The sequence below is a fragment of the Rosa chinensis genome, chromosome 2 (genome assembly GCF_002994745.2).
Source record: "Rosa chinensis cultivar Old Blush chromosome 2, RchiOBHm-V2, whole genome shotgun sequence".
NCBI lineage: Eukaryota > Viridiplantae > Streptophyta > Magnoliopsida > Rosales > Rosaceae > Rosa > Rosa chinensis.
Genome location: NC_037089.1, coordinates 59,217,604 through 59,238,878, shown reverse-complemented (window position 1 = coordinate 59,238,878; position 21,275 = coordinate 59,217,604). Strand labels below are relative to the sequence as shown.

The 21,275-nt window shown below is 37.5% G+C and overlaps 2 protein-coding genes across 3 annotated transcripts; both read left to right on the top strand.

Annotated features, from left to right (window-relative positions):
- Positions 1–1,812: 1,812 nt before the first annotated feature.
- LOC112184509 (probable LRR receptor-like serine/threonine-protein kinase At1g05700) lies at positions 1,813–3,750 on the top strand. The gene is made up of 7 exons (XM_040513500.1): positions 1,813–2,101; positions 2,202–2,337; positions 2,453–2,524; positions 2,679–2,750; positions 2,834–2,914; positions 3,176–3,333; positions 3,563–3,750. Exons 1-7 carry the CDS (start codon positions 1,813–1,815, stop codon positions 3,748–3,750), a joined length of 996 nt encoding a protein of 331 aa, XP_040369434.1.
- Positions 3,751–8,681: 4,931 nt separating this feature from the next.
- On the top strand, positions 8,682–19,963 carry LOC112184510 (probable LRR receptor-like serine/threonine-protein kinase At1g51880). Of its 2 annotated transcripts, none has more exons than XM_040515693.1 (14): positions 8,682–9,013; positions 9,250–9,850; positions 10,028–10,539; positions 11,379–11,523; positions 11,928–11,999; positions 12,147–12,218; positions 12,316–12,387; positions 12,472–12,552; positions 12,909–13,063; positions 18,011–18,222; positions 18,340–18,466; positions 18,605–18,667; positions 18,760–18,949; positions 19,412–19,963. In XM_040515693.1, exons 2-14 carry the CDS (start codon positions 9,291–9,293, stop codon positions 19,827–19,829), a joined length of 2,679 nt encoding a protein of 892 aa, XP_040371627.1. In that variant the 5' UTR covers positions 8,682–9,013; positions 9,250–9,290; the 3' UTR covers positions 19,830–19,963. The 2 variants fall into 2 exon arrangements, with proteins under 2 accessions (XP_040371627.1, XP_024178547.1); XM_024322779.2 differs by having other exon boundaries at positions 8,683–9,013; positions 9,304–9,850.
- The last annotated feature ends 1,312 nt before the right edge of the window (positions 19,964–21,275 follow it).

Sequence of the window (21,275 nt, the reverse complement as noted above, 5' to 3'; positions counted from 1 at the left end):
GACATACAATATGATTATTTTTCCATCTGTTATTCTACTTTTTCAACTACAAATGTCAGCCAAGGCCACTACAAAAGAAATCTTCAGAGATAAGCAATCCAGCTTCTTAAATATGAAAAAACTTTCCTTGCTTTTCTTTTCTCACAGAATACAAAATCATGGATCTATTACATTTATGTAATGCAGATAGATACTGGATGAACTTTGTTACCTCAAACATAAGTCTAACTAACCTCTCTTTCCAACACGAGTACATAGATTTTAATTCTGCTAATTTCAGAATTTCAATTTCATTTTTGGAAGGAAAGACACAAATTTAAATAATAAATATATCAAAGAATATCTTTGTACTTTTCTATAGATCATAATTTTCTAAATTGTTAGTATCCATTTTTTCAGGTTTTCACAGTGTAGGATTATGAGACATCATTGCAAAATCCTTACCTCTACAAGATGCTGCAGTTTCTGAGAACAATAGAAAAAGTAGATTGCATTAGTGAGGAAGTGATGAAATTAGGAAGCAAGTTAATGGTGGTGGAGATGAGAAAAAAAAAAATAGAGAATTAGTCTGAGGTATTGTTTGATCTAAGTGAAAATAACTTGGATGAACATTCGGAGAAGCTAATCCACTTAGATCAAACAATACCTCAGACTAATTCTCTAATTTTTTTTTTCTCATCTCCACCACCATTAACTTGCTTCCTAATTTCATCACTGCCTCACTAATGCAATCTACCTTTTCTATTGTTCTCATCAATAGTACTATCTCCTATAATGGAGAACCGATCCATCCAGGCTAGCCAGTAAAATTTAGCTAGGGTTATGAATGAATCCTACCAAAATTTTACTGGCTGCCTTGGGTGGATCAGTTCTCTACAGTAGTAGATAGAACTATTGACATTCAACAACAATTGGATAAATTCAGTGTCCATTGCCACCCATTTTTCAATACAGAAGGTAAATATTTTCATTAACTTAATAGAAACCTGACTTCATAAACACTATCATATATTGGTCATTCCTATTAACATTGTTTCTTACATAATAATTCTATTGTCGTTTTGCTTTTGTAGATCCTGTGCAAAAAAGTCTATGCATATCGCAAAATATATCAATGTAAGGGGAAGTCTATGCATATCGCTTTATCATCATACCTGGAGTGACGCTGTACAATTGAGAAGGCAAAAGAATTATTACCATATTTTAAGTGCATTAACATTAAGTATGATTATATGTAGGGTATACGATACTTACATTGATATATTCTGCAATATATATTCTTCTTGGGTATACACCTTTGGTCTTAAACTGTAATTCATGTTTCAAAATGCCAAGGATATCATTACTGTTAATCTGTTATTGCTGATGGAGCGACAGAGGCTCTTCCTTCAAAGAAATTGCAATTGATGAATCAACAATCAACAACATGATTGTGGTTCCTTTTTTATATTTTGCAAGTGTGTATTCTTTATTCTGAAGCATTACAAGAGCGCTTCAAAATTAATATTATGTTCATTCTGGATCATTAACACTGGAAATTGGAATATGAGAATCACATTGTCTTTCACATTGTATTCTATAAATTTGAATCACATTGTCTCGCACATTGTATTCTATAATTTCTATTATCTATAACTTGAGAAATACAACACCAATTCCCGCAGCAGAGCGCGGGCACCCTTTCTAGTACCTTATTAAGCAGCACTACCGAGGACGATAGTTACCAAGTTCCATCTATTATCATGTGTACTGCTGCCACACCCAAAAATGCAGATGATTCCTTGAATATTTTCTGGCTACCTTCTGATAGCAATGCACAGTAATCATATTTACATGCACTTTGCAGAAATAGAAAAGCTCCAAGCGAACGAGTCTAGACAATTCAATATTACTTTTAATGGAGAGCCCTTTTATGGGCCCTCTTCTCCTGGATACATGTCCGCCACTACTATTTATAGCCGAGAGGCTTGGAGTCCAACAGGACAATATATAAATTTTTCCATCTTCAAGGATGAGAACTCTACCCTTCCACCTATCCTCAATGCTTATGAAATATATATGGTCAAGCCAGCTCCCCAATCAGCGACAAACCATGACGACAGTTAGTAATTCTTTTCTTACACAAGCTTACTATTACAGGTCCATTTAGTACATATGAGATTGATTTTGATGATAGTTTTGTTTTGGATATGAAAATCTAGTTGACGCGATCACAAACATCCAGTCAACTTATAAAATTACAAGAATCTGGCAAGGAGATCCATGTGCCCCCCAAAACTACTCTTGGGAAGGCTTGAAGTGTAGCTATCCTGAAGACTTCCCAAGAACAATATCCTTGTAAGTCTCTCCATACATAACTCTCCAGTTTGAGTTCAACTTATTTGTGTTTATTAACTGGGCAGCAAACTGATAAAATAAATTTAAAGTAATTATCAAGGCATGAAATTTGCAGGGACTTGTCCTCAAGTGGAATAACAGGGGAGATATCACTTTCTATATCCAATCTCACAATGATAAAGACTTTGTAAGTATACATGCATGCCTTCCTGTGTGTCAATATTAAAGTTAGAATGAACACTAATCATCAAAATCACATCGTTAGTACATTAGACTCTTTCTCTCAAGTGGAAAGATACCGATGAGTTACCAAACTAAATGACTATTGCTCACCATTTCAGAGAATTATCAAACAACAACTTGAGAGGATCAATTCCAGAGTTTTTGTCTCAGTTACCAGAATTAGAAGTTTTGGAAGTTACTAATTTTGATACACATAGCCTAAAGAGTCAAGTTTTTGTTACAATTAAGAGTCAAGATTTATGTTAATTTGCAGAAATTTGGAGAAGAACAACTTCACTGGTTTAGTTCCATCAAGACTCATTGAGAGAAGGAACAGCGGCTCACTACTGTTAAGGTGTGCTTTTATACATATGAAACCATAAACCTTCAATTTGTCCATCAATCACTTCAAAACCATGTCACAACTTATCTTAGCATAGAGATGCCACAAACTCTTCATTTCTGTTATCACTTTTGTTTATTCGTGTGAAACACAAAATATTCAAATATTTCCATTGAAACTGGATTACATGCATCCTTGTATTACATAGGCATTTATATTTTTAAGAACATGCAATAACTGGACAATTAATTGCCATCATCCTTTTGATGTCAGTTTGTGTGAAAATCCATATCTATCCATACAAGTTTCTTGCAAGAAGCAGAAGAAGAAGCACAATGTTGTCCTAGTCGTGGTGCCAATTCTTGTAATTTTCATCCTTTTATTGACTATAGGAGCTGTCCTATTGGGCCTTAAAGTGAAAAGAAAACCTGGTAAGACTTCCAAATATCCATTGAAGTTTTTGTTTCCCTTTTGTTGCCATAATAAGGCTTAAGACTCCACTTATAGATGTTTTTCTTTATCAGAAGAGAAAATCAAAAGGGCTTCATGAATGTAGCTCATTAAACTTGTAATAATGATCTTAGGAGACCTCATACATTATTGTATAAATAAAGCAATCTGAATTGCTGTGGCAACTGTAACGATCCCTTTTGTGTGTAGAGATCCAAAATTCTATTCAGAGCTGGTCATTGGAGTCAGAGGATCGACGCTTTACATACTCAGAGCTTTTGAAGATTACTAATAATTTTGCATCAATCATCGGAAGAGGCGGATTCGGAAGAGTCTACCATCGGAAGAGGCGTCTCCAGCGGTGCATTGTGCCTCCAGTGCCTTGCCCACCACACTGAAGCCTAGCTTCCAGTCTCACCTCCACGTGGTGCCCGCAGTGAGCTGCCTAGTTCTTGAGCTATGCCCCAAGATCAGCTCAAACCAGACACCGAGCCTCAGGTACCCTACTGCGAAACTCTCTCTCTTTTCCTTGTGTTTATTTATTTATTTATTTTGGCTCATGACGCCGTCACAGAGTACTAGCAAGGCATGATACCGAATTTTCCTGGGATAGACAACTTTCTCCTGCCATACTAGGTAGGTCCCGGCGGGGCCCCCCGACATTGAAGCTTCTCAACCTTGAATCTTTTATTTTCCGTTTTCTTCTTGCGTTATGTTCATGTAATAATGTCGCGTGGGAGGTGATCACTTTAATTTCTTTCAATTTCCAGCTTTGAATGTCCTTTTTTATGATTAAATAATATAAGTTTCTAATTTAAAAATAATAACGTTATGGTCTGACCTTCTCAATCGCTTAGCTCCTAGAACATTCCACGACGTCGGCCTTGACGTCGATGACGCCTTTCTTAATGACCGCAATGTCGGCCTTTGACGCCTTTCTCATCGATTACGATGTCGGTGACACTAAGGTTGTGGGTGACGCCTTTCTCAATGAACGCGACGTCGGTGACGCCTACCTCGACTGCAGCGACGCCGGTCCAAACGACAATAACGTCAGCCTCGATGACCGTCATCGGCTTTTCCATGGTTTCGATTCATATTTCACTTCGTTACTTGCCCCCTTGTTTTTCTTTTCTGTGCGCACAGACCAAAGTCACCGGAAACGCTGCTCCTACCGGCGAACCGCGTTCCGGATCGGACGAACCCAATCGCGGGGCGTTCGCGATCCGGATCGCCAAACAGAGCGAACTCGCGCCTTGGCGTCTTCGGCGGCTTTGAGGCTCCGAGCAGGGAGGACTAGTTTGGCGCAACGCTTGGCTAACACTTGCGCCGTCTCGGCTCCGATCCTCCACACCTGTGATGATGGCCGTGACGGAGCGCAGATCGGGGCAGCTATTGGTGACTTGCTCAACGGTGCTCTTGAAGCCGTAACTGCTGAGGCCGACGGAGAGAAGGATGGACTGCTCGCCTCTGGCTTTTTTGGTGGGTGGATGCACGACATGATCAAATTGAGATCCAAGATTCAGTTTGAGATCCAACAAAAAATAAATCAGCTTTCTTTATTATTATTATTTATTTTCTGTTATTAGTTAATTTACTTAATTATCCTCCTTAAGTTAGAGTGTTTCTCATAGTATATTAATAAGGGTTATTTAGGTAAAATAAAAGTCATTCATTTATGGTATGGTTATCTATTTATTATTTTCTATAATTTTATTTAATATATGTAATTTATTTTAATTAAAATTAATTAATATATCTTAGCGTACCGCGTACCCTAAAGACTAGCGTACCGCGTATCCGTACCGCGTTCCCGTACCGCAACGTTCCACGTTTCGTGTGACTTTGGCACAGACACTTAAAAAGAAAAACAAAACAAAAACATAGTGCAACTGAAAATTCGAAATTAAGAGCCAATATCCTGGGCGATGAGCCATTTAAACCAAAACAATATATTGGAGAATTTGAAACCAATCCATATAGACGATTCTCCATCCACGGATTGCTTTTATCATCTTCTGACGATAGGATTGCCTCCATGCCTTGAGGGGCTCAGATTCATTACCAATCTCATAACCACTACGCCCTGTAAAGAGAAGATCCATTATCTCGTCCCACCCTTGCCTGCAGCGAGAGCGAGGTTCATCATCCCACCCCCGCCTGCAGCAAGGCTGTGATCCAACATCTCACCCCCGCCTGCAGCGAGGGTGAGGCACTCCATCACACCCCTCGCTAAAAGCGAGGGTGTGGTCCATCATCTCACCCCTGCCTTTAGCCCACCCATCCTTACATATATCAGAGAGAATCGAACCCATAACCCTTACAATGTTGGAATTGTAACTTACCAACAAGTTACAGCTCATGAGCCACTTGTTGGTGACGAAAAATTCTATAGAGGATATTGACTCACCAATGAATGTGTACTGGAGCAAGAGCTGACCAGGAAAGATCGAAAGGCTTCCTTGGAGGGTTGACTAGGAAGTTTGACAGTCGGCTCAAAGAGGAGGGGAGGTACCCGCAAAAAACCTTATGATGCCTAAGTCAATACGTTTCTTAGTCGAGTGGAGTAAAACAAGTCGGAATGGGATCGTTTACCTTAACGTCGGGCTGCCTTTATATAGGCGATGACTTACTTGGGGGACAACTCGTCATTATTCCCGCTTTTATGTATGCATTTACTTACTCACTTACGATAATGATCATTGCTGCATTAACAATGGTTAATCATGACTCATTTACGATGGTCATTCATCGTGCATTCATAACCGTACGTAATCACTGCGTGTAGTTATTATCATCATTAAGGCCAGTGTTCTAAAACTCGGCCGCCCAGGTGGCGCTTAGGCGCTGGGCGGCGGGTCTCCGACTCGAGTAATGCCAAGGCGGAGCTGTTGGGCGGGCTGGGCTTGGGCGGCAGTCTGGGAGGCCTAAGCGGGCGCCTGGGCGGGCGAGTGCTAGGCGGGTTTGAGCTTTTTTTTTCCCAGATCCATCGCTCTCCCATCTCTGGAACCCTGAATCGCCAAGGTCTCTGTCATTCTCTTTCACTTATGTGGCGCAGACCTCCTGTTTTTAGAGTTGCAGGTTGTTGTTTAATGGAGTTTTACAGCTTCGATAGAGAGAGAAAGTGGAGGCTGTTGGCTTCGTCGAGAGGGAGAGGGAGAGGGAGAGAGAGAGAGAGAGAGAGAGAGTAGAATAGAAGAAAGCAAATATGTGGCTGAGGGCCTCAGGCTATTGTTTGTCAGGGGAAATAAAAGAGATAGGATGATGGCATGATGGGATAGGATGGGCGCATGGTGACCGGTGACGTGCTCAATCCAAAATTGTTTCTAATTGTATAATAGAATACCACTTAGATGCTTCCTTTATTTAATTAAGTAAATATTTATCTTCTCAAACAAAAACAAAAAAGCAAATATTTAATTTTTGAGAGATAAATAAATAAAAATAAATATTTACTTACATAAATATTTAGTTAAACACTATAAAATTTTAAAAATATAAAACCGCCTAGGCACCGTCTAGGCGTCCGCCTAGGCGCCTGGGCGCTCCTCCCCATCCCACCGCCCGACTAGCGCCTAGCGATTTTTTGAACCTTGGTTAAGGCCATAATAATCGCCGCATTCATTAATTTAATTTATCGCCATACTAACTACGGAGTTAATCGCTTTAATTGTCGGCCCAACAAAAGTTGACCATTCCCACACTATTTTGGTCTGATCTTTTTATCAATGAAAATCTATGTGATTAATCAAAATTCTAATAGAAAGATACAAGGTTCATTTCAAATTAATATACTAGAACGCGCCTCACGCGCAAAACCCCTAGAGCCCATACTTGAGTTTTCCCGTCATTCTTGTCCGGCTGTGCCGTGGCCCTATTGACGGCCTTTGGCGGCCTCAGCGGGAAGTCTGGTTGTAGGCTTGTCCAGTGCGTGGAGGCTGAGGTTGGAGGGGACTTCGAGTTGGTTCTCTCAGTGTAAAGAGATGGATGTATTTGTGTTGTCGCTGGGGATGGGGACCGGACTGGAGATCGATCTAAACCAGAGCGGAGAGGCTAGTGGCTGTATGTGGAAGGCAGGGTGGGATCGGTGGTTTGCTGGGTTGGAGCGTTGGCTTGATGGATTGGATGAAGGCGGCTCCATGGCCCTTGATTCGAATCGTGGCGTAGCTCCATGGTGGAAGTTTGGGCGTTTCAATAGTAGTGAGGCATGACAGGCCAGCGGGAATGCGCCGATGGAGGGGGCCCGACTTCAGAGGTTGGGCGGTGGATATGGTGGTTGGGCGGAGGCGTGGATGTAGGTGTTGATTTGGGCTGAGAAGGGATTTGGGCTCCTTGTTGTTTTGGTCTCTTGGGACTGGACATTGCTAGTGGGCCCCGTCTGGGCTTGTGCTTGGGTTAGGGCTCAATTTTTGGGCAGTACCTTGGCTGCTTATTTATTTACAGTTTTTATCTATTTATGTTTTCTCGTTTGGATGCGCTTTTTGCTTGCAATAATTTCCTACACTTCTCGTGTAAAGCTAGTCGGGTCTTGTGCCTGTGTATGCACTCTAAGTGTCTTGTCTGCTCTGAGTAGGTAGCGAGTTTTTTGCTTCGTCAAATGGTCGCTACCACCTAGTGGCAGGGTGAAGCTAAGTGTCGTCGGATTTATCCTCCGGCGGCAACATAGTAGGAAAGCTGTGCGTATGGTTATTATATATGCTATGTTGTAGTCGTGTTATATATCGAGTTATCTTTCCATTATGTCACCGCTACTTCAAAGCAAATAGAGTCGCCAGTAGAGCGCTCTTTGCTAGTTGGTGCCTAGTTGAATACAGTTATTTGGTAGAGACTCCTGTTAGTAATTCAGGATGTTTTCTAGGTGCTTATTGTAATAAGGGGTTTAGGCTCAATGTCCCCCCTTGTATTCGATAGTTTCATTAATCAAGGCTTGAGGGCAGCCGCACCAGCCCTTTTATTAAAAAAAAAAAAATACAAGGTTCATTTCAAAAAAAAAAATAATACAAATCATGTACCAAAACGAATTAAGAAAATTAAAATTTAGGCACTAAAAATGATAGTCTCCTTATGAAAAAGGAAAAATCTCTAAAAATTTGTTATTTAAGTGAGCATGACTCTTCTGTTATGGTCCCTTTTATGATAAATTGGCTTCTCTAACAAAAGGAAACATCTCATTTACTAGTCAATTGCTAATAGCCATGTCCTTCCAAGCCTTCCCTACTGCATTCATTAGTCTCGGAAGCTCGACCACATGACCAAAAGAAAACTGGTTACACGTTATTACTACTGCCTAGCTAGACGTTGATATACATATATGATACATGCCTTGCCCCATTCAAGGCTATTCAATCTCCATCTATCAGCATTATTAGCTAGCTCTACTTGCAGATTTTTGTCCCACACCATTCATACCAGACCCTTATCTGCTTGTTGGTTTCTGCAAAAATTGCCAAATTGTTTGCCCGGCCTGCTTTATGCTTTATAGCTAGCAAAGACGTTGCCGCTGCTTCTCTTCTACTTCATTAGCAGTCGATCCCTCACTCCCCAAAAGTACTCGTGTCTTGATGTTGCCGACATTCAATCAGTTCATCTTTTCACTACTACTTCTTTGGTTTGCTCTTAATCTTCTGCTCCTTGTTCATGCACAGGATGATCAGTCAGCTGGTACGACTAATACATATATATTATATACATGTATATATGTACACTCTAGCCTCTAGACATGTATTGAATTGAATCGAAAGAAAAATAGAAATATAAATATTGATGAAATGATTTTTTAGCCCCCAACTTCTTTTTTGTTTTTTGGTTTTTCTGTTTTGAACATAAGCCTTCTACTTCTTAACGTACTCCTTTCTCTTGTATTTCGTTACTATCATCCATCTTACTATTGTGGATAGGAGTGCACAAGGATGACCGGGAGTGGTAATCACTTTTTTATATGTCTCTCTCAGGCTTCATTAGCATAGATTGTGGCAAATCGGGTTCTAGCTATACTGAAAAAGTTACTGGAATTACTTACATTTCGGACTCAAACTTCGTCGACACAGGTGAAAGTAACTTCATTTTGGATAAATATTTGGATGCCTATCAACAGCCATACCAATCTCTCAGGAGCTTCCCTCAAGGCATCAGGAACTGCTACAAAATAAACATTAGAAGTGGAACGAAATATTTGATCCGAGCAGTGTTCGTGTATGGGAATTATGATGGGCAGGACAAGTTACCAAAATTTGATCTGTATGTTGGACCAAATTTGTGGGATTCAGTGAAGCTTATGAATGCATCCATTGGCGTAACCAAGGAGCTCATACATTATGTTCCAAGACCAAGAAACTATATACAACTTTGTCTGGTGAACAAGCTCTCTGGAATTCCATTTATATCAGCAATAGAGTTGAGGCCTCTTCCCAACTCAACTTATTCAACTGAAGAGGGGTCATTGGCACTTGTCTCACGGTTTGACACTGGTCAAATAGCCCCTACTTTGACAAAATACAGGTGAGTCATCTCCTTATTTACCGAGAATATCACATATGGATAATATTCACAACAAACAAATTTTTATGTGCCAGCCCGGCCATTCTGTTTCTTTTTTTAATCTCTGGAAGGCCATTCAATAATCGGAATGCATGTGTTCAAATTTTGTGTTCCTCTATTGTGAACTATTTGTTTTAGGTATCCGTTCGATATCCTCGATCGCTTCTGGTATCCGTACGATAGTGACTGGAATAATTGGACGCAATTGAGTGCCTCAACCAACACAAGCTCGGCTTTTATGCCATCTACGCGTTCTGGTACTGACTCTGATTATAAATTACCTTTCGTGGTTATGAATACTGCTGCCACGCCCAGAAATAGGAATGGTGCATTGAATAATTTCTGGCCGCCTGAAGCTAAAAATGGACAGTATTACATTTACTTGCACTTGGCTGAAGTTGAAAGACTCCAAAGCATGTGCAACCAGTCCAGGCAATTCAAGATGACTATGTATGGAAGACTATTATTTGGGCCATATGTTCCTCAATATTACATGAGTGAAACTTTTTATAACCGTAAGGCTCTAAGTGGAGGACAAGAGAATTTTACAATCTCCATGACTGGTAATGCTACCCTTCCGCCTATTCTCAATGCCTTCGAGATTTACATGCTAAAAAAGTTCTCAGAGTCAGAAACAAACCAAGAAGATGGTAAGTAATTACTTCTTACTCAACAAAACTCATAAAACTTACATGAATACTAATACTAGCTTTATTGACGAATGCTATGCTATGTAGTGTGAGGTAGTATTTATCCTTTTGAAGAAGAAAAAATAGTAGGAAATTGTATTATTATGTATAGAGAATGATGTCGGTGAGTTGTGACTTATTGGTTAGTTATCTAAAATAACCGACATTGTGGAGATCATGGATTCAAATTTTATTAGTATTATGAGATGTGTGGAGTGAGGTGGGGTGAAGATAGGTATACTATACACTCACATACCTAAGAGTCTGTGAGCGACAAGTATATCTTAATCACATGTGTTAAATTCAAAGCTTGAAATTTTAACAAATTAAATTGTGTATTTATTCTCAACAGTCAGGTCTACATGTCTGCTATAATACTTCTTGTTTTTTTTTTTTTTTAGAATACTACTATTGATCTCTATACATAAACGAAAGCCTGGAATTTTTGTGTCAAAGACTTCAACAAAATATGGAGCACCTACAAAACCCTTCAGAGAAAAAAAAACTTTTAATAAAATCATCTAAAAATGTTACTATGATTAAAAAAAAAGATAAATACATTATTGTGGGTGAGAAGAAAACTTTGGCCTATTTCCTCCTTTCAACAATTTCAGGGTATGAGGCTATGGGAAGTTATCTTGATAGGTATTTATTTTAATTCATTTTAATTTTAATTTTCTTTTTTGTTATTTTGATGGTAATCATACCCTTCATATATTAAACTCATACGGTCTTAGAATACCTACGCCTTTTCATATATCAAGCTAAATTTTTCTTTTTATACATGAATACAATGACAGTTAGCACAATCACAAGAATCAAGTCGACTTATAAAATTATTACAAATAATTGGCAAGGAGATCCATGTGCACCTCAACATTACTCATGGGAAGGTCTAAATTGTAGCTATCAGGAAAGTGATGAGTCCCCACGAATCATATCCTTGTAAGTATTTATCAAATGTGCTGTTTGAATAATTGAATAAAGGGGTGAAATTGGTTCTCAGAGAGAGAGAGAGAGAGAGAGAGAGAGTAAAGAGGTGAAATTATGATTGGTGAACAATATTTGAAAAATAAAGAGGATGTTGGAGATTGTTTTTTGGAGACTAAAAATGGTTTTTGAATTAAAAGAAATAATTACAAACAATAAAAAATTACAAAAATAAAAAAAATGTCCTTGCAAAACAGGCCCAAATTAGTGATCCTTCATTACTGAATCAACTACACAAATCTATTCGTGAAATTCGTTTTCATTATTCTATTTACTTTCGCATCTCTCTATCTATCCAGAGTCCACCACTGTGCAATATATGTATGGATGATTTAACTTGAGAACATGCAAATGATCAGGCACTTGCCCTGGAGTGGATTACAAGGGGAGATAACTCCTTCTATATTTAAACTTGCAATGATACAATCTTTGTAAGTATACTAACCTCATCCACACATGCTCTGCATACATGCCTTCATATGTCTGTTCAATCAATATTAATGACTTGAGTTGATCTGTGCGAATTTCATCTGGCACGATCAGTTTAGTTTAATGAGTTGAGCTGCTCATGATTTCAGGAACCTATCAAACAACAATTTGACAGGACCAATTCCAAAGGTTTTGTCTCAACTGCCAAACTTAGTTTTCCTGTAAGCTAGCTAGCTAGTGGTTACATATATAAACACTCCGATTTCATTTTGCACAAATGCAGTTAATCTAAATGACTTGAGCTGTTCATGATTTCAGGGATTTGTCAAACAACAAATTAACTGGTCGAATTCCAGATATTTTCTCTCAAATGCCAAAGTTAAATATCTTGTAAGTTAATTGTTTTGTATGGGGTTAGCTAACTAAACAGCATATTTATTTTTGCTTACAAAGCATGGTGATACACCTTTGTAGAAACTTAGAGAACAACAAGCTCACAGGCTCTATTCCGGAAGGACTAATTCGAAGAATGAATAGCGGTTTCTTGTCATTAAGGTATGTCCCTTTCTACAGAAAATCATGACCTTCAAATTTGCTATGGACTCACTCACGCAATAGATATTAGATCAAGGCGCCAGCCATCAAATTTATCTTCATCCATATAATTATAAAATGGCTTAAGCGTAACGTGATAAGTGAGATAGAGGTAGTTCCGATCCTAACCTCTTGAATTTAGAACTCAACAATCATGTTCAATATTCTATGCACTTAGAAAATTTGAGTTGTTAAACAATGAGTCTACCAAACCCAATATGTAAAACTATCGAGCATCAACTTACTAATAATTGATCAAAATTTTGTATTTTGATATAACTGCAGTTGTTATTCACCGTATATTAGTTTTGTACCAGACTGTGCGAAAATCCAAATCTACTTGGAAATGTTACTTGCAAGAACAAGAAGAAGAATTTCCTCCTTCCCATAGCTATTTCAATTGTTGGAGTTTCAATCCTCTTCTCAATTTTAGCATTTATCTGGTGGAGCTGTGTGAGAAAAAGAAAACACAGTAAGACTTACAAATATTTGTTGATGTTCATCTTTTCTCTTCACAATATACAAGGAGAAATCACTACTACAAAAGTGGCCTAAGGGGACATAACTTATGTGTGCCTACTGCTACCTATAGGGACAGATATATGTCCCCATTGGTCAAAAGGGGACAGATAATGCATTTGTGTCTATTGTAGGTGTTCCTATTACTAAATGGATCAACTAACTTATCTGTCCCTATATAATAATGTGGGCCCCATTATTTCTCAAACTACAAAATAGAGTATAAATACCATACATTTGTACAATTACATTGCACCTATTGGGGACACTTTAGCTATCTGTGCCCATTGACTTGATTTTTATTACTTGTGTCTCCCCCTGCCTAATAGGGAATAATTGCAAAAAAAAAAAAAATCAATATTCATTAAATATCATAACAGTAAATAATAAAAGAGAATAGTAATCACACAATCTCATTACATATTTTCCCTTGAAATCTTAAAAGTTCAGATATTCAACAATACATCAACAAAATCCAAAACCCAGTATTACAGTCTCTCCCAAAAACAACTAAACTCCAATTAACCACAGTTGTGCAGAAGCCACTGTATCAAGGAGAACTAATTTAATTCAACTTTAAAACATTGAATCTAAACACTTCAGAAGTACTTGCTTCCATACTCTAACCTACTCCAATGGTACTTCGGCTTCCTTAGAACGACCTCACATTTTTGTTGATTATACAAAGCCTGGAAAAAATAAAAACATTACAAATTATAGTCAGAAAAGCAGATAATTAGTAAGACACTAAACAAAGCTGATCTACTAGAAAAAAAGCACCACATCCTTGGACATTTTTGGGATTGGTAATTACAAACACTGCAATGATAAAACACAACAGAACATTAGTTACTCCCAAATGAGGGGAGTATACTACCTTGCTGCAACTGAGCACTACGCCTCCATTTTTAACATCACTTACACGATGAAGCACAATAATTAACGCTTTAACACGCTAAGAAATTAGCTGATCATTAAGGAAGAATCCTAGCCACTTTTTAATTAAACTGAAGATGCATTCACACATATAGAGAGCTTTTAATTACCTTTGGTCGCAGATGTTCATGAACATTGTATATTACAACTGGTGAAGAATCCATATGCACATCCAGAGCAAAAACATAGAACAAATAAAATAGATTCATCAAACAAAAGAACACGGATTAGAGACAGTATGATGGAGGATCTACATGGCAGAGGCCATTGAAAGTCTATAAGAGACGTGGCAAAGAAGGTTCCAAGGCTCAAGCCTTGATCTGGTACTTAGTAGGCGATGATGTGTCAACATGGGAACTTGACTGATTTGGGGTCAACAAGTATTTGGAAAGTTTTATGATTTCTTTTCTTATTAGGATTTGTTTTATTCTTAGGAGATATTTTTAGGGAATCTTCTTAAGCCTAGGGATGTTAGGATTATTTGGTCCTAGTTGTTCAAGGGTTGTTTTAGCTTCTCTATATATTGAGGCCTTTGTAGTCTTTTATTTTTAGATTAAGATTAATAAAATTGAGTGCGTTTGCTATCCTTGGTTGTGTGACTCAAACCCCTTCCCAGGTGTGACTCCTAGAACCTACTGGTGTGATTCCAGTAGTTATCTTTCTGTTTTCTTAGCCTACTACAGATTATCTCTACAGCAACCTTAGTTCTACAGTTTACGTATTGGTCCTGCATCATAGTAGCTATTCATCTTAAAGCATTCTTTACACAAAAATTGGTTCCAGACATCATGATGTACATATACATTTAGTGAGCTTCTTATCAAATTTGTGTGGAATCTAAGGTCCAATCTACTCCTAACATGGTTTGTTTCAAGTTAACTGGCTTCAAATCCCAGACATATATTGTATGGACAAAGAAAGCAGAAGCTGAAGCATAAGTATGAGATGTTCACTTACTCACACTGAAATTTCCAGTCGAAACCTAGCCAATCATCTAAGGTCATCGACTCATTCAAATTACTTGTAACACAAAGCATAATATAAAAATTGAATCATGTGAAGGCACAAAAGTGGACACCTTTGGTTCTTTCACCTTCGTAGAGAGCTTCTTTTCGGTAGCATTAAAAGCATATTAACTGAGGAGATCTGCTTTGATCCTATGTAAAGATGAATTATTGCCCTTCAATTCATTTCCAAAGTCATCAAATTAACTGAACAAATTAAAAGAAAACAGAAAACCGCAATCGACAGAGATATGAATAATTGGACTCTAAAAAGTCCCAAAATCTGCAATTGCAGTTTCTTAATACAGTTGCATGCATACCCAAAATTAGTCGATTAGCAGATAATTAATAGAGAATTACCTAAATTGCACTGACTTGGGTATAGAGCAGACTTACTTGATGAATAGATAAAAACCCTAAAATGGGAATTGAACAGTAATCTAGTGGCCGTGGGGTTTAGAGATTTTGAGTAAGCTCGGAATTACTTTAATACATTGTCACCCACCGTCTCACATCCACTAACCTCTACACCGCCATCACATCTAGACAAAACCTACCAACACCAGAAACAATAGATTCGACACCCGAAAGGCCGAAACACCTCCTCTGTGCCAATTTGCAGTCACCGCGAAGCACAGACAAAGCCGATGCCGGAACTTGACGCCGTGGCAGCATCCAACCGGAAGAAGACGATGCATAGGCACAGATGCCATTATCTGTCTCTATTTGTTGCTTAAAAGGCACAGATGTCTATCCGTCCCCTCAGGCCCATTTTGTAGCATATAGCATAGCTTTTGTTTGTCGTTATTTTTGAAGTTGTCTATAGTACTCTGAATTCATTATTGCACTAAAGGTTTACTAATTATTTATACAATAAAGACAAAACATTTTGAACAATTCCCTAAACAATATATACATATACTCCTAGCTAGAGTCAAGAAGGCTCAAACGAGGACTTAATAGGTGCAAATATATATTTTGTATTCATCTAGAGTGTTCACCTAAATGACCATTTTTAAGAGACATTAACAACATATATTATAAATTTAAAGATTAAAGTTATAACAGTTTAAAATTATGCATTTAATCGTATCTAATAATTGCTTGTGCCTTACGGTTTCTATCCATTATGGGGTACGGTATAGCTGCGTAGAGTTAAAAGGGATGACTAGCCTTCCATCCTTTGGAAATTATTCTATGCACCGACGGTATAAGTAACCCAACCCTTATAAAATAATCTCAACCCTTGATATTTATTATCAACTTTATTTTTAATAAACAAAAAATATATTTAATGCAATCTAACCATTCATTTATGTTGGTGCAAGTGCACGGCGGTGCTCTGAATAATCTCTATCCATCCTTAGCTTTTATACTACGTACTCATAGGGTCTTTCTCTTGTTCCGGAAAAGAAAGACATGTAATTTTCACTTGCTTGTAGAGTTTGTTTTGAACACTATTCTTCCTTCCTTGTTTTTGGCCTTCAATATTTTTCTTTACTATTTTAGTACAATTTTCAAGTCCTGAAAAATCTAGCCATACATTAGAAAATTTCATACTCAACTGAATTTTGATAGATCATCATTTGTCCGTTGCTCTTTATTAGTTAAATTTTTTTTCTTTTTTTTTTCCTTGTTATAATTTCTTTATTAGTTAAATTTCATACTCAACTGAATTTAGAAAATTTCATACTCAACTGAATTTTGATAGACCATCATTTGTTCGTTGCTCTTTATTAGTTAAATTTTTTTTCTTTTTTTTTCCTTGTTATAATTTCTTTATTAGTTAAATTTCATACTCAACTGAATTTAGAAAATTTCATACTCAACTGAATTTTGACCTCCTTTTATACAATTTTTAGCCAAGCCCGATGCCAACATATATATATATATATATATATATATATAATTTCTGCAAAATTTCAGTCAAATGATGGTTGTTAAGGCATTGATAACTACCTTAAAGCTAGTACGATTCAGGTTGAACAGATTCAGTTTGTCAATTGGTTTAAGCGAGTTAGATACCTTAAAGATCATCAATTTGGCTGAAATTTTGCAGAGATGATTTATACATTAGTACCTAAAAATTGAACAGTCGATATGCGGATATAAGACCGAAAAGTGACCCTAAACTCTAACATCGCACTTTACTTTTAGAGCGAGACTTTGCTCTAGATAAATATTATATATGTGTTATGTGTGTGTGTGTGTGTGTGTGTGTGTGTGTGTGTGTGAACATATCCTATATATCCAGAGCGGAGCTCTGCTTTGAAATTAACTTGTGAAGTTCAAGTTTTCAGTCACTTTTCGGTCGCATATCCACATCTCGATCGTTTAGGTTTTAGGTATTACTGTATAGATCATCTTTGTAAATTTTCAGCCAAATTGATGATCGTTAAGGCATTGATAACTACTTTAAAGATAGTACGGTTCAGGCTGACAGATTCAGTCCGTCCATTAGTTTAAGCAAGTTAGATATCTTAACGATTATCAATTTGGCTGAAAATTTGCAGAGATGATCTATACATTAGTACCTAAAAACTGAACGGTCGAGATGTGGATATGCAACCGAAAAGTGACCGAAAACTTGAACTTCACACGTTAATTTCAAAGCGGACCTCCGCTCTGGATAGGATCTGATATATATATATATATATATATATATATATATAAATAGCAGAGTTCTGATTTGAAATTAAAGTGCTGATTTAGAGTTTATAGTCACTTTTCAGTCGCATATCTACATCTCGACCGTCCAATTTTTAGGTACTAATGTGCACTTTAAATGCGCACTTTATTTTCGACCGAAAAGTGACCATAAACTCCAAATGCGCACTTTAATTTCATAGCAAAGCTTTGCTTTGGATAAAATCATATATATATATATGAGGGTGGGAAGTATATAAGATGGAGGAACAAATGCTGATTAAACTATAAATGGTACGTAATGGTCTTACCAGATGCAAAAGCCAACATTCAACTTGGGTCAGTGGAGTCGGCAAAAAGAAAGTTTGCGCACTCTGAGATAGTCAAGATGACTAACAACTTTCAGAGGATTCTTGGCAAAGGTGGATTTGGAACAGTGTATCACGGACACAAAGACAACACTCAAGTAGCTATCAAGATGCTTTCGCCATCATCAGTTCAAGGGTTTCAACAATTTCATGCAGAGGCATGTTCTACAATGCAGTAGAATAGTACAAATTTTTCGAGATCTTTTTTATATACACATATAAAGTAAACTAATCAAGATATGGTGTTTGTGCCTCTAATTTATAAACTACTGCAGGTTGATCTTCTTATTAGAGTTCATCATAAAAACTTGACTAGCCTTGTTGGATATTGCAATGATGAAACCAACTTGGGGCTCGTCTACGAGTTCATGGCCAATGGAAACTTACAAGAACAACTATCAGGTTTTGTTGCAATTAATTGAAATTACACAGGGGTACATAGAACTCATCTTTCTTCGGAGAATCGTAGTACATCTAAACTGTAGAGACAGCAAATATTGTCATGTTCTTACATTCTTTATTTCTTTTTTATGTATGTAGATAGCAGCTCACGTATCTTAAGCTGGGAACATAGACTTAGGATTGCAGTAGATGCAGCACAAGGTCAGCAACTCGAAGGATTTACATAATCCTTCTTACCTTTATTGTTTTGAGTTTCTTTTATGGTTGATGGCTTGTCTGAATTTGAAATGCAGGATTGGAGTACCTGCACTATGGTATTAAGCCACCAATAATCCATAGGGATGTGAAATCAGCAAACATTTTGCTGGATGATAATTTTGAAGCCAAGGTATCTGATTTTGGCCTATCCAGAAATTTTCCTGCAGATGCTGGGACTCATATATCAACAGCTGTTGCAGGAACTACCGGGTACCTTGATCCTGAGTAAGTATTTTTTGATTAATGACTATCTAGCATAGTTAGTAAAAACGGGACGTGTATCGTACGCAAAAAATACGTACATGTATTATTCGGACATTTTATCAAATAGTTCATTGAAAAGTTAGGCAAAATATTTTTAATTAATTAAATAATTAAAAATATTAATTTATATTCATTTTTGTTCAATAATATGTGAAAAATAAGGAAAAAAAAACATAAAAATCATGTATAGTACTTGTATAACACTTTTGGCTTCAAAAGTACCGAAAATTTAACGAGTCCCTTTCAAAAATATGAAATACAGAAATATTTTTGAATAAAACGTAAGTACGTATTTATTCACGTATAATATGAAAAATTACTAACTAGGCTATCTAGACATTTTCTTTACTGTAACCCGATGTTTTAATTAGAAAAATGTATATGATTGATCTGTGTTGCATGTTCGGCTTAATTTTTTTGCAGGTATTACCTATCAAACAGGTTAAATGAGAAAAGTGATGTTTATAGCTTCGGGATTGTGCTGTTGGAAATTATCACAGGTCGACCCGCCGTTTTATCGACAACGGATGAGAGAATTCACATTAGCCAATGGGTTGGTTTCATGCTTGTAAGTGGAGACATTTCCAGTATTGTCGATCCAAGGTTGGACGGGAATTTCACTGTCAACTCTGTTTGGAAAGCTGTAGAGATAGCAATGGCATGTGCCTCTCCAAATGCCATCAAAAGGCCAACTATGAGTCAAGTGGTTATGGAACTAAAGGAGTGTATGGCAACACAAATGGGTGAAACAAATCATAACAATAAAACTAAATTAACAAGCTCCACTGAGCTGATATCTAACGATTCAATTCCTATGCTAAGTCCACCCTCTGTGAGGTAGTGGTAGTAGTACTGGCATATGTGGTATAACTTTTTTTTTTTGCCTCATTTTCTTTGTGTCAATGATCAAGGATTTACAACACATGCACTCTCTTTGAATAGAGACTATATTCTGTATTGCTTACAACCCGATTCTTTTTTTCCAATTCTTTTTTGGTTCACATACATTGCAATGATTTGATTATCGCATATTAATTGTTTAGAAAAGTACTTCCATGAGAAATGCAAATTATTTAATTTTCAAATCAACAACATGATTTACTTAGGAATGAGCAAACGGGGGTGGGGGGCGGGGTACCTGCGGGTTTTCCCCACATTTTTCAAGCTGGGGCGGAGGTGGGGCCACTTATTTCCCCCGCGGGGGTGCGGGTGCTGGGGCGGGGTTTCCCATTACCCATGCGGGTTCCCCATTTTTATTATTATTATTATTTTTCAACCTGGGCATTTTTATAATTTTTCTTATTCCTCATGAGGATCCGATAGTTGGAACTTCGTATAATTGTGAAAAGACGATTCAAAAGAAGATCTGTGAGGATTCGACCGTTGGTTCGTCGTATAATTTTGTGAGGATGATTCTAAAGGCGATCTGGGACGATCCAACCGTTGGATCTTCACATAATTTTGAGAGGATGATCCTTAGGGCGATCCGTGAGGATCGGACTGTTAGATCTTTGTTTAATTGTGAAAAGATGATTCAAAAGGTGATCCGTGTGGATCTGACTGTTGGATCGTCATATAATTTTGTGAGGTTGATTCTAAGGGCGATCCGGGATGATCCAACCATTGGATCTTCCTATAATTGTGAAAAGATGATTCAAAAGGTGATCCGTGTGGAATCGATCGTTGGATCGTCATATAATTTTGTGAGGATGATTCTAAGGGCGATCCGGGACGATCCAACCGTTGGATCTTCACATAATTTTGAGAGGATGAACCTAAGGGTGGTCAGTGAGGATCCGACCGTTGGATCATCGTATAAATCTGTAAAGATGGTTCTCTAGGTGATCTATGAGGATCCTACCGTTGGATTGCCGTATAATTGTGATTTGTGAATTTTTTTGTCAAAAAAGAAAGGAAAAAAAATTTAAAAAGATAGAAAATAAAAATTTCAAAATAGAAAACCGAAAAAGTTCATATAGAGAAAATGGCAAATGCGGAGGCGGGCCGGGGAATCTCCCATTTGAAAATATCCCCAGATGGGGATGGGGGGCGCAGGGGAAACTTGAGGCAGGGGTGGGGCGGGGGAATCCCCCGTTTGCTCATTCTTAGATTTACTACATCAATCTTCAAAGAAACGAGCAAAAATAACAAATAGCATGTAACAAGCAACTTGCAACACCCTTGTACAAGGTAAATCGTTATGTGCATTTTTTTTAAGGGACATTGGGTATCATCAGTTCATTAAAAGAAAATGTGGGTAACAGTACATAGGGACCACTCATGTAGA

Coding starts and splice junctions, on each gene's coding strand:
- LOC112184509 (XM_040513500.1), top strand. CDS start 1,813: ATGCACAGTAATCATATTTACATGCACTTTGCAGAAATAGAAAAGCTC. Junction 2,751..2,833: donor TTACCAGAATTAGAAGTTTT/GGAAGTTACTAA, acceptor GTTAATTTGCAG/AAATTTGGAGAAGAACAACT. Junction 2,915..3,175: donor AGCGGCTCACTACTGTTAAG/GTGTGCTTTTAT, acceptor TTTTGATGTCAG/TTTGTGTGAAAATCCATATC.
- LOC112184510 (XM_024322779.2), top strand. CDS start 8,914: ATGTTGCCGACATTCAATCAGTTCATCTTTTCACTACTACTTCTTTGG. Junction 12,553..12,908: donor AGCGGTTTCTTGTCATTAAG/GTATGTCCCTTT, acceptor GTTTTGTACCAG/ACTGTGCGAAAATCCAAATC. Junction 13,064..18,010: donor TGTGAGAAAAAGAAAACACA/GTAAGACTTACA, acceptor TGGTCTTACCAG/ATGCAAAAGCCAACATTCAA.